The following is a 12,022-nucleotide window of genomic DNA, read 5'->3' as shown; positions in this document are numbered from 1 at the left end:
GCTGGTTAGAGCTGAGCTGAGCTGAGCGGACAGACTCAGACGCTGCCACCTGATCCCATCCAGGCACAGCAAGGCAAGCTACCGGCATTCTGCGTTCAGAGCCCCCGTTACCCTCAGACCCAGCAGATTTCGGGACAAGGGGCCCAGGGGGAGAGGAGGGAAGCCCTGACCCAAGTCGGAGACAGAGCCTGCTTGCGTGAGTACTGCAGTAGCCAGCCAGGGGCTGGAGGGAACAAGGGTGCACTGCAAAGGGGATGGGGGCCTGGGTAGTTGCAGAAGAGTATCTTGGGGGCCTTGTGCCAAGAGAGCTTGAGGGGGTGCCCCTGTACCCTCAGGAAGCTGGGAAGAGGTTGAATATGGTCTATTCCCTATAGTGACCAGATCTCTGAAAGACATCGGGATGAAATTGAGAGAATGTGGGGCGCGGTGGGGGTGGGAGTGGGTAGTAATGGAGAAAGGAGAATGAAGAGAATCAAGAGACTGGAATGAAAGCGTGTAGGGGCGGGATGACAGAGAGAGGAGACTCGGGAAACCTTGTGCAGGGGGGAGAACGGATGGAAAGATATTCGATCTCATGGGCTCTATTGTGCTATCTACCCTCTCTGCCCTTTTCTGTTTGGGGACCTGCATGACCTGAGATAGGCTATGCCCCAAGACAACTTAAGTGTCCACATCACTGAGAGGACAAGTCCCAGTGGTCAGGCCGGGGACCCACTCCTCCAAGGGCATCAGTATCAGCCCTGTGGCTCTGAGGGGAAAGCGAGAAAGAAAGAAAGAAAGAAAGAAAGATCTTTTGGGAGTAGGGTGGACATCTGGGTTAGTTTTCAAATCTCTGGCTGGCAATACCATTTCTTCTTTGGTTCCCTGGAGAAAAGAAAGCAATTTACAAAACTGGGCAGCAGCCTGAGATAGATTATTCTGACTAAAATTAGCACTGCTATTCTGATAAGGCTGGCACCCTGACCTGCTGGGTATAGTGAGGAGACCTCTTTCTCTCCAAAGAAAAGACGCTGGGGACAGGAATATGTGAAGCCTCTGTAGACAGCATGTGCACCAGCAGCATGGCCACCAATTTGCTTCAGCCTCAAGACCAGAGGGAAACTCAGCCCAGGGAACCCCTCCAGGCCCCCACTGCTAAGTCCTTCCCTACAACAAGCATGGCTTGACCCAGGGAATGCAGGCCTGCCTACTCTAGTAGCCAAGTGTTACTCTCTATCTGGACCTGGGATGGTTTCTCTGGCTGAATGCCCACATACAGGATACAGGGTTCTTGCTTTCAAATACCTAAATCTGTCATGAAGAAAAAAAAATCTGCTCTGTACTCTGTAGAGCAACATAGCTACAACACAGAACAAGGAACAAGGGCAAGCCAAGCCCAGGAATGTGTCACAAGGTAGGGTGACTGGTCCTCAGAGTCCCAGCATGGTCCCTGGAACTGTAGGCAAGAATGAACTAAGTTATATTGGGAGGAATAAGCCAGAGGCCAAAACTCCCTGGTGTTCCCAGCCTAGACACTGGGAACTCCCTTACTGATCAAGGCCTGCTCCCCTTACAGACCTTAGCAAGCTGGCTGGCTCCCCAAATCCAAGCCTTGGAGGCACTGGATAAAGCTGTTAGTAGAATAGATGGGATACCAAGATAGCAACCCAATTCTCTGAGGCCAGGAAAAGATCCACTGTAGCTCCCCTTACTCTTGGCCTCCATGGCTGGGTCAGATTCCTCTGAGAAATAGGGTGGTTTCAGCAAGTTTAATAGGTAGAAAAAGACTTGTCCTCTAATTTTCTCTTGGGAAACCACCTGGTCACCAAGTTCTCCAAACAGGACTTGTGATATAAACTTTGTGTCCTAAAAGGGCCAAGACCTTGACTTCCTCCTGCTGGAGACCAATGTTCTGTCTCAGAAATCCCCAAATTTGGAAGGACCTAGGGTGCATCTCTGTGCCCTTGGTTGCTTTCTGAGGTGAGACCCTTTGCTTGCTGGGCTCCAAAATGATTATCTTTTTGGCTGGTGGAAGAAACCAGATGTGACTTGGAGATAAGGGGAGTTATAAACAAGACATCTTTCCACCTAAACAGGTTTAGATGTAATCTGGCATTAACAGGGGAGGGGGCACAAAAAAGAGAAACTGGAAGCCAAGTCTAGAGCCACAGTTACCTCATCCCTCCTGGGACCAGGTGTCCTAGTTCCGTACCTGAGCATATTCTCCTAAGGTTGCAATCCTTCCTCCCTTCAGAGGTAGCAGTGTGAGCTAAGCCTGAGTCTGAACCCACACATACACCCCAGGAATAAGACAGACCCACTGCAGCCTGGAGCAGGCATGGCTGCTGAAGCTAACGTTCCACCTGAACTGCCAACACATTCTTGCAAAGAAAGCAAGCCTGGCCAGAAATCAAGGCCTTCTCTTGCTTCTCTCTCCCTCTCCTTACCCAGAAGGCTCATCTCCTGCTGGGAATTCTCAGCAGAGCAAGTTGTAGCCACCTCTGCCCATCCCTCCTAGGCTATTATTCCATCGTCTTGGCACAGTCAGCTGATGAGCCACCTGCATTTTAGAAGTCTGGGGATGGGATTCCGACAAAGATCCAGGGTTTCACGTACTTCTTTCCTTGGTAGATTTAGTCCCAGGCCCTTAAGTCTACTCCACACAAGCTGGAGGGCTCAGTGCTCAAAAGTCTTCAAAATTACCAGACCAGGCAGGGATGGACAGACAACATTTTCTGAAATTATTTTATGTCTGTGAGTGTTTTGCCTACATGTATATCTGTGCATCGTGTGCATACCTTGTACCTCTGCAGAGGCCAGAGGAGGGTATTTGATCCTCTAGAACTGGAGTTACAGAAAGTTGCAAGCCACCATGTGGGGGCTAAGAACCAAACCTGGATTCTCTGAGAGAATGGCCAGTGCTCTTAAGTACTGAGCCATCTCTTTAGCTTGAAAAGTCAGTTTGAATAGGAACAGCTCATATAAAGTCTAAGAACAAAGACTTGGAGACAGAAGAGTAGATCTGCCCAGATGTAGGGGCACACACCTTTTTATTGTTTTTTAAATATTATTTATTTATTATTTATTATACAAGTACATTGTAGCTATCTTCAGACACACACCAGAAGAGTGCATCAGATCCCATTACAGATGGTTGTGAGCCACCATGTGGTTGCTGGGATTTGAACTCAGGACCTTTCAGAAGAGCAGTCAGTGCTCCTAACCACTAAGCCATCTCTTTAACCCGGGGGTGGGGGTAGGGCACATACCTTTAATCATAGCATATAGGAGGCAAAAGCAGGTGGATCTCTGAGTTTGAGGTCATCCTGAACTACGTAGCAAGTTTCAGGCCAGTCAGGCCTACTCTAGTGAGACTAATTCTTTTTAAGTAAGTAGATCTGAGTCAGCAGTCTGCTGTCACTGGCTGTGTGACTATGTGACCATCACCCTCAGCACTTCATTGTCATTGTCTGCTTAGTGGGAACACCTGTGGTGTCCAGAGTTGGTAATAATACATTAGACGTGGAGCACTATTCTGAAGCTGAAGGAAGTGAGGGCTTGGCTGTTTCTGAGGAGTTTATTCTCAGGGGACTCAGGACCACCCCTTGGCTCAAAGAGTCAGATAACAAGTCCTGGAAGAGAGAAAATCTTGGACTGGGAGTTCTGTATCCTGAGCCAGATGCTAGTGCTGAAGGAAGACTACTGTGTAGAGCTAGATTCAAATGGCTATGAGACAAAGACAAGTTAGATACAGTCAGAGAGGTAAATACACAGGGCTCAAGAAACAGAATGGCTATAGTCTGAGTGCTGGACACATCCCAGACCTGTAATTCCACCCAAGACTAGGTTATCCGGACAGAGAGGAGATAGGGTCTTGGGGATAGGAGGTGGAATTCGATCTGCTCTGGCATCTCTGTTCACCCCTCTCACTTAGTCTTTCTTTTGCAGCAGTCCTATTAAACCTGGAGCCTTTCTCCTGTGCCACTGCAAACCTGTCTATTTCCTTGTTCTGCCAGGCTTTTCGGGAACACTGGCCCTGCTACCAGAGCCCCAGGAGCCCCCATGAGTGCTGGTGAAGGAAGCCCAGGATAAGGAGGCCCTGGCTCGTCCAGGAGTGAACCCACACCATGCCACCTATTCTCCAGCGCCTGCAGCAATCCACCAAGATGATGAGCCGCAGGAAAATTCTGCTATTGGTGCTAGGGTGCAGCACCGTAAGCCTCCTCATCCACCAGGGGTCGCAGCTCAGTTGGTAAGTGGTGGACCTTAGGGGGGGGTATGGCCCCACAGGAGGTACTGTAGTCCAAAGCAACCAAAAGGCTTCTTTGGGCTTCCCTCCCTTCCTGTAATCCACAGTATTTTCCATCCTCTAGAGCAGTGGTTCTCAGCCTTCCTAATGCTAAGACCCTTTACTACAGTTCCCCAACCATAAAATTTTCATTGCTACTTTATAACTATTTTGCTACTGTTATAAATCATAATATAAACATGTGTTTCCCAAAGGGTTATGACCCACTGGTTGAGAACTGCTGCTCTAGAGCCAATAAGCAAGGGCAGAACTCCATGGACAAGACTGAGTCCATTGCTCAGTCACAGAAGTCAGTTAGCCAAGCTCTGCATCTAGCCTGAGTGACGGTATCACAGCTGAATGCTTCTTCGATGGGTTCCAAACATCACCCTGGGTTGTTTTGTTCTTTGGAGACAGGGTCTAATTTTGTAGCCCCTATTCCACCCACCCACCCTTTCTTTTTCTTTTCCTGGTTTTCCTGTGTATCCCTGGCTGTCCTGGAATTTACTCCATAGACCAGACTAGCCTTAAACTCACAGAGATCTGTCTACCTCTGCTTCCTGAGTGCTGGGCTTAAAGGTATGCACTTCTGCTTCCACCTTGGCCAGTACTACCACCAACCAACTTTGTTGCCCACTTTTACTACCAAAAGGCTCCTCCTGAAACAATTTAGACCAGGCTGATTCAAATAGCACTTCTCTAGTGTTGAATTTAAATATTTTTTAAAAAGATTTATCTTATTTATATGAGTACACTGTAACTGTCTTCAGACACACCAGAAAAAGTCATCAGATCCCATTACAAATGGCTGTGAGCCACCCTGTCTGTGGTTACTGGGAATTGAACTCAGGACCTTTGGAAGAAGAGTCAGTGCTCTTAACCACTGAACCATCTCTCCAGCCCTAGTACTGAGTTTAAAGGCCTGCACTGCTACACCTGCCTGTCCTTAAGCTCCTGATCCTCCCAACTCCGACTCCTGTGTGCTGGGATCACAGGTCTGCACCACCACACCCAAACACCAAGTTTTTGAAATGTTAGAAAGCAAACCTATTGCCTCAAGAATATTAGGCAAGGGGGCTGGAGAGATGGCTCAGCGGTTGCTCTTCTGAAGGTCCTGAGTTCAAATCCCAGCAACCACATGGTGGCTCACAACCATCCGTAATGAGATCTGATGCCCTCTTCTGGTGTGTCTGAAGACAGCAACAGTGTACTCACATAAAATAAATAAGTGTTAAAAAAAAAAAAAAAAGAATGCTAGGCAAGAATTTTACCAATTGATCTAAATCGTAAGCCCTGCAAACAATTTACTAGTCTACTACGTGGGACAGTCCTTCATTTCTGAGCATATGTCCTCATCTAAAAAATGTGAGACCCTCTGGTCATGCTGATATAGGACACCATGTGATGAGAATTAGCCTCTGCTCCTGATTCCCTGTGTGAACCCACCAAATCTCTGCACCTTTCAAGGTGCCAATTTCCCCAATATTTTACAGACTCTTCAGAGAGATTTGCTACTTTTATAAATGATGCCTGTATAGACATTATCCTGAGCGCAAACAGCTACACACAGGAAATCCTTGTGGGGTTCTCAAGCTGCTTAGAGCTGCCCTTATCACTTAATGCTTAGGAAAGAATAATCAGATGTGATTCAAAGACTGTCCAGATCTGATAACTAACCAGTAATCCCAAACATCCTTGTTTCAGGATCTAGGAACAGAAGTGAACAAACCATAAGGACCATACTTGTTTAGAACAATACCTAGCCCAAAGCAAAAGTGCCAGAAATCACACACACATAAATGAGAGGGTCTCCAAAGACCTTAACAGAAGCATGTAACAAGAACAGTAAGTGGCCGGGTAGTGGTGGCGCACGCCTGTAATCCCAGCACTCTGGGAGGCAGAGGCAGGCGGATTTCTGAATTCGATGCCAGACTGGTCTACAGAGTGAGTTCTAGGACAGCCAGGGCTATACAGAGAAACCCTGTCTCGAAAAAATCCAAAAAAAAACAAAAAACAAACAAACAAACAAAAAAATAACCCAGTAAGTGTGTTGCTGCAAAGTCTGTTACCATGCCCCCCACAAAAGAGTGATAAAGAGCAGAAATAAGAAAAAATTGTCAAGATTGTCAAAATTGTTAAGTCAAGATTGGTGACTGAGTTGGCTCCAGATTCTTCGCAGGTCCTCAGTTTCTAAACATTTAATGTAAGATCCCTCAAGGATCTCGAAGGGCCATTTTCCTTTACACTATCTCTGCATTTAAAAATAACCCTAGGACAGGCAGTGGTCATGCACACCTCTAATCCCAGCATTGGGAGGCAAAGGCTGGCAGACCTCAGTGAGTTTGAAGCCAGCTTAGTCTACAGATTGAACTCCAGGACATCCAGAGCTACAAACAGAAACCCTATCTTGAAAAGAAAAAAAAAATTGCCTGGGATAGAGCCAGGCATGCTGATGCACTTTTAATCTCAGTGCTAGGGAGGCTGAGGCAAATAGATCTCTTTAAATTCAAGGTCATCAAGACAGCCAGGGCTAGTGAGACACTACCTAGGAAAAAAAATTACCTTAAAACTTAGCAGAGAAGCCAGGTGTTAGTGATGCAGCCTGTAAATCCAGGTCTCAGAAGGCTGAGATAGGAAGATCACAGATTCAAAACAAGACTGAGAAACACAGCTTCTGAAGGCTTTTCTGGGCTACAGAGTAACCTAACCCCAGAATTCTAAGACAAAGTATCTCTTATGTAGCCCTGGCTGTCCTGGAACTCACTATGCATATACACTATACACTATGCATACCAGATGGCCTCACTGAGATCCTCCTGCCTCTGTCTCTAGAGTGCTGGGATTAAAGTGTGAGCCACCACCTCTTTGCTAATCCCAGAACTCTTTTTTTTTTAATCTATTATTTGTCTTTATTTTATGTTCGGAAGTGTTTTCCCTGCATACATGTATGTGTGAGACTGTCAGAAGACCTGGGCTGGAGTTTACAGACAGGTGTGATGCCCATGTGGATATTTAATATGGGACCTGGATCCTCAGGAAGGGCAGTCAGTGCACCCAACCACTGAGCCAACTCTCCACCTCTCAATCCCAGAACTCATCAGGAGAAGTGGGAGGTGGAGACAGGAGAATCAGCCAGAAGGGCACAGTCCAACAGAGGCAGAGTCTTAGCCCCAACGAGACAGAAAGGACGAATTCTAAAAAGTGTCTCTGATCTCCACCTGCTTGTCATGGTACATGTGCACCTGCACACTAAACATTAAAAATTAAAAAACAAAGTCCTCAAAACTTAGCTGCTGAAAACAACATTTATTCTCTTTCCATTTCTCTGAATCACCAATCCAAATGTGACTGAGAACTCCTGATTCCAGGTCTTTTGCAGGTTTTAAGTCAAGGTGTTTGCCAGACATACAGTCTTTTCTGAAGGACTAAAAGGAATCTGAAAAGGTTCAGGTAGTTTTGCACTCTTCAGTTCCTCGAGCAGGCTGAAAGGACTTGGTTCTCAGTTTCTTTGGGACTGCCTCCTTCTAATATAAATTATCCATGAGAGTGAGAGAAAAACCAATAGCCTTTCCCCACTATAAGATCAGAGAAGATTCCTCATCGTTTCTACCTTATTCTGCTGCATAGAGCTCATCAGTAAGTCTAGTCCCAATGGGAAGAGAATATATGAGGGAGGGTGTACCTGCTACCAGGAGTCAGCATGGGTATCTGGGCTTATCTCCCACCCCTCAACCCCTTTTAAATAGGGTTTCATTGTGTGGTTTTGACTGGCCTGGAATTCATTCTGGAGACCAGGCTGACCTCGAACTCACTCACCTTGATCTACCTAACTCTGCCTCCCCCACCACCTGTCATCTGAGGCCAGAAGAGGGCACTGTATCCTCTGTGACTGGTGTTACAAACAATTGTGGCCACGTAGGGCCTGGGGAAATTAACCTGGGTCTTCTTGAAGTGTCCTACCCCTGTAGAACCCATCTTAAAGGTGACCTGGTACCTGGTCTCTCCAATCCTGAGAATAAAGACCAGGCCTACCCACTCTTGCACACTGAGCACATTTGTCCCCCAAACTCAAGCTGTGTCCTCACTTTTACTCCTCACACACCCTGGGCTTTGCAGGTACCCCAAGTTGTTCCCTCTGAGTTGCCCTCCTCTGCGAGAATCGCCACCCCGTGCCAAGCACATGGCCGTGGCCTTCCTGAAGACTCACAAAACAGCAGGCACTACGGTGCAGAACATCCTGTTCCGCTTCGCAGAACGCCACAACCTCACTGTGGCCCTGCCTCACCCTAGCTGCGAGCACCAGTTCTGCTACCCGCGAAACTTCTCAGCACACTTCGTGCACCCTGCTACGAGGCCTCCGCACATGCTGGCCAGCCATCTGCGCTTCGACCGTGCAGAACTCGAGCGCCTCATGCCTCAAGACACAATCTACGTCACCATCCTGCGCGAACCGGCCGCCATGTTCGAGTCGCTTTTCAGCTACTACAACCAGTACTGCCCGGCCTTCAGGCGCGTGCCCAATGCGTCGCTTGAGACTTTCCTGCGCGCACCCGAGGCCTACTACCGTCCGGGCGAGCACTTCGCCATGTTTGCTCACAACACACTGGCCTACGACCTTGGAGGCGACAATGAGCGCAGCCCTCGAGATGACGCAGCCTACCTGGCGGGTCTCATCCGCCAGGTAGAGGAGGTCTTCTCGCTTGTCATGATTGCAGAGTACTTCGACGAGTCACTCGTGCTGCTGCGGCGTCTACTAGCCTGGGACCTGGATGACGTGCTCTACGCCAAGCTCAACGCGCGCGCCGCCACTTCGCGCCTGGCCACCATCCCCGAGGCGCTGGCGCGGGCCGCGCGCACCTGGAACGCGCTCGACGCAGGCCTCTACGACCATTTCAACGCCACCTTCTGGCGCCGCGTGGCGCGCGCTGGCCGCGCATGCGTGGAGCGCGAAGCGCGCGAGTTGCGCGAGGCCCGCCAGCGTCTGCTGCGTCGTTGCTTTGGCGACGAGCCGGTGCTGCGACCGGCTGCCCAGATCCGCACAAGGCAGCTGCAGCCATGGCAGCCTAGCCGCAAAGTGGACATCATGGGCTATGATCTGCCTAGCGGCGGTGCTGGCCCTACTACGGAGGCTTGTCTCAAGCTCGCTATGCCCGAGGTGCAGTACTCAAACTATCTGTTGAGGAAGCAAAAACGCCGTGGTGGTGTGCGGTCCAGGCCAGAACCCGTCCTGGATAATCCTCCCCCTCGGCCCATACGAGCGCTGCCCCGTATCCCCCAGGGTACCTGAGTTCCGTCTGCCTTCAGGAACTCAAGTCTTGCTCCATTAGGGCCCTTTTATTCCCCACGGGCTAGACCCCTGTGTCCAAATGGAGGTGCGTCTGCATCTGAGCCTGCCACCCTAGTGTCGCCTGAACCCCACTTTCTGGGATGGCATTGATGGGCCACCCACTCCTTCCCAACTTGTTAGTGACTTTGACAAGAATCCAAGGGCATTCTAGTACTGCCCACCCTGCCTTTTTCTGGGGACTGAACACCCCACCTGTCGTTTGGGGGTGCTGAGCCCCCACCTGTGTGAAGTGAATGACCACAAGCCCCAGAGAGGGACTAAGTCCTGGGAAAATGCTATGCTTCCGGTCAGCACCTGGGCTTTTGTTCTTCCCAGGGCTTCCTAAGTCCCCTACTGTCTTCCAGGTTTTGCCTTCCCTACACACACCTAAGCTGCTCCCAGACACCCAGAACCAAGAATTCTTGAGTTGGGATTTTTGTTGTTTAGCTCTTCTTCTTCCTCCTCCTCCTCCTCCTCCTCCTCCTCCTCCTCCTCCTCCTCCTCCTCCTCCTCTTCTTCTTTCCTTCTTCCTCTTCTTCTTCTTCCTCCTCCTCCTTCCTTCTTCCTCCTCCTCCTCCTTCTCCCCTTCCTCCTCCTCCCCCCTTCTCCCCTTCCTCCTCCTCCTTCTCTTCCTCTTCCTTCTCCTCTTCTTTCTTTTTCTCTTCTTTCTTATTTTTTCTTTTTTAATAAAACAACTCCAAATTATGCAGGGTGTGTGTCAGTTATTGACAGCCAGAATCCCCAGGTTTGAGGAGGAGGCACATCTTAGGGAGATGCTGTGGCTGGGCCCACCCAGACTTGATCAAGTTCTCTGCCGCCTCTTCCAAAGGCCCACACCATGCTCAATCCTTCCCTGGCATACCCACACAAACCATAGCTGTCTGAGCTCCATTCATTTGCCAAAATGCATCAGGTTTTGGAATGCATATGAACAAGGGAAGCAAGTCTAGAAACCATGAGCAACAGCTATATGGCTTTGGCAGGCTGGGAACAGGGTCATTTTGAGGTAAAGGGGTTCAGAACTCTAGTTTCACCTCCCACCTCACCCCCCACCCTATGAGGCCTTGACTTCACCACTGGGCATTTTTTTCCTTATCCGCAAGAAGATATGACTTGGATAATGATGAGTCCCTCCCCCAATTTCCCTTAGCACAAATATATACACAGTACTTGTGTTCAATACAGGGTTTCTCTGTGCAGTTCTGGCTGTCCAGAAACTCACTCTGTAGACTAGATGGCCTGGAACTCAAGAGATCTGCCTGCCTCTGCCTCCTGTGTGCTGGTATTAAAGGTGTACACCACCACTGCCCTCAATTTTTAAATAAAATCTCCCTTAAAGCATAGCAGAGAGAGCCAGGTATGGTGGGTGGATCAAGTCCCAGCACTCAGGAAGCAGAGGCAGGTGGATCTCTGCGAATTCAAGGCCAAGTCTGGTCCTCTGGGTGAGTTCTAGGACAGCCAGGTCTACACAAAGGAACCTTGTCTCAAGAAACCAAAACCAAGCAACAAAAACTCTAACAGAGAAGCAAGGCAAAAGCCTTAATCCCAGCACTTGGAAGGCAAAGGCAGGGGTAGATGCATATTTGAATTTGAAGCCAGCCTGGTCTACATAGTTCCAAGCTAGTCAGAGCTATAAATTGAGACCCTGTCCCCAAAAACAAGTACAATGAGATTCTGCTATGTTTTTCTAGAGCTACCTTGACATATTTAGGCAAGTAATAAAACTACAGCTAACATGGTCTGCTAGGTTCCAGCTTTGTAGAGCTTTGCTTGGATTAGTTTGTTATTTTGTCTTTTTTTTTTTTTTTTTTTTTTAACAGAGCTGAGGACCGAACCCAGGGCCTTGCGCTTGCTAGGCAAGCGCTCTACCACTGAGCTAAATCCCCAACCCCTTGGATTAGTTTGTTAGATAAGCATTATTTTCCTCATGATGGAACTATACCTTAGGTTAAATGATGATCCAGTCATTTAGCTAGAAAATACCATCAGGATTTGAACCCAGACCCCAAAGTTTCAATATCTGCTCATGTGTGCTATGTCTAGGTCTATTCAAATAAAGAAGGTCACATGCCACAGGCAGACTCTTAGCACTTTCTCCCAAAAGAATGTAATATAAGACTCTGCTATCAGCTCTTAACATGCTTTTCAGTGAGACAATGGTCGGCTTGTTTGGGCAAAGAAGATCGTAGTGGCTGGTTGGTCGGCTTTATGAAACTCCATCTTATTATTCTGTTTACTCTTAGTATAACAAAATATCTAAGCCTCCACAGCTTATGAAGGAAGAAATCTTTTTTTGGCTCAGAGTTCTGGCGGCTCAGAGCATGGCACCAGTCTCCACTTAGCTTGTGAGGACCTCATGGCAAAAGGACAAGTAGATGCAGACAAAAGAGGAAGAAACAAGATGTCACACTCTCACAGATTTTTTTTTT

The 12,022-nt window shown here is 48.4% G+C and overlaps 1 protein-coding gene across 1 annotated transcript; it reads left to right on the top strand.

The window, feature by feature from the left end:
* Gal3st3 (galactose-3-O-sulfotransferase 3) lies at positions 1 to 10,151 on the top strand. Its single transcript, XM_052173477.1, has 3 exons — positions 1 to 196; positions 3,996 to 4,231; positions 8,384 to 10,151. The coding sequence occupies exons 2-3, from the start codon at positions 4,107 to 4,109 to the stop codon at positions 9,552 to 9,554; spliced, it is 1,296 nt and encodes a 431-aa protein (XP_052029437.1). The 5' UTR covers positions 1 to 196; positions 3,996 to 4,106; the 3' UTR covers positions 9,555 to 10,151.
* The last annotated feature ends 1,871 nt before the right edge of the window (positions 10,152 to 12,022 follow it).

This window comes from Apodemus sylvaticus, chromosome 1 (assembly GCF_947179515.1).
Source record: "Apodemus sylvaticus chromosome 1, mApoSyl1.1, whole genome shotgun sequence".
Lineage (NCBI taxonomy): Eukaryota > Metazoa > Chordata > Mammalia > Rodentia > Muridae > Apodemus > Apodemus sylvaticus.
This window is presented reverse-complemented; position numbering and strand designations above follow the sequence as displayed.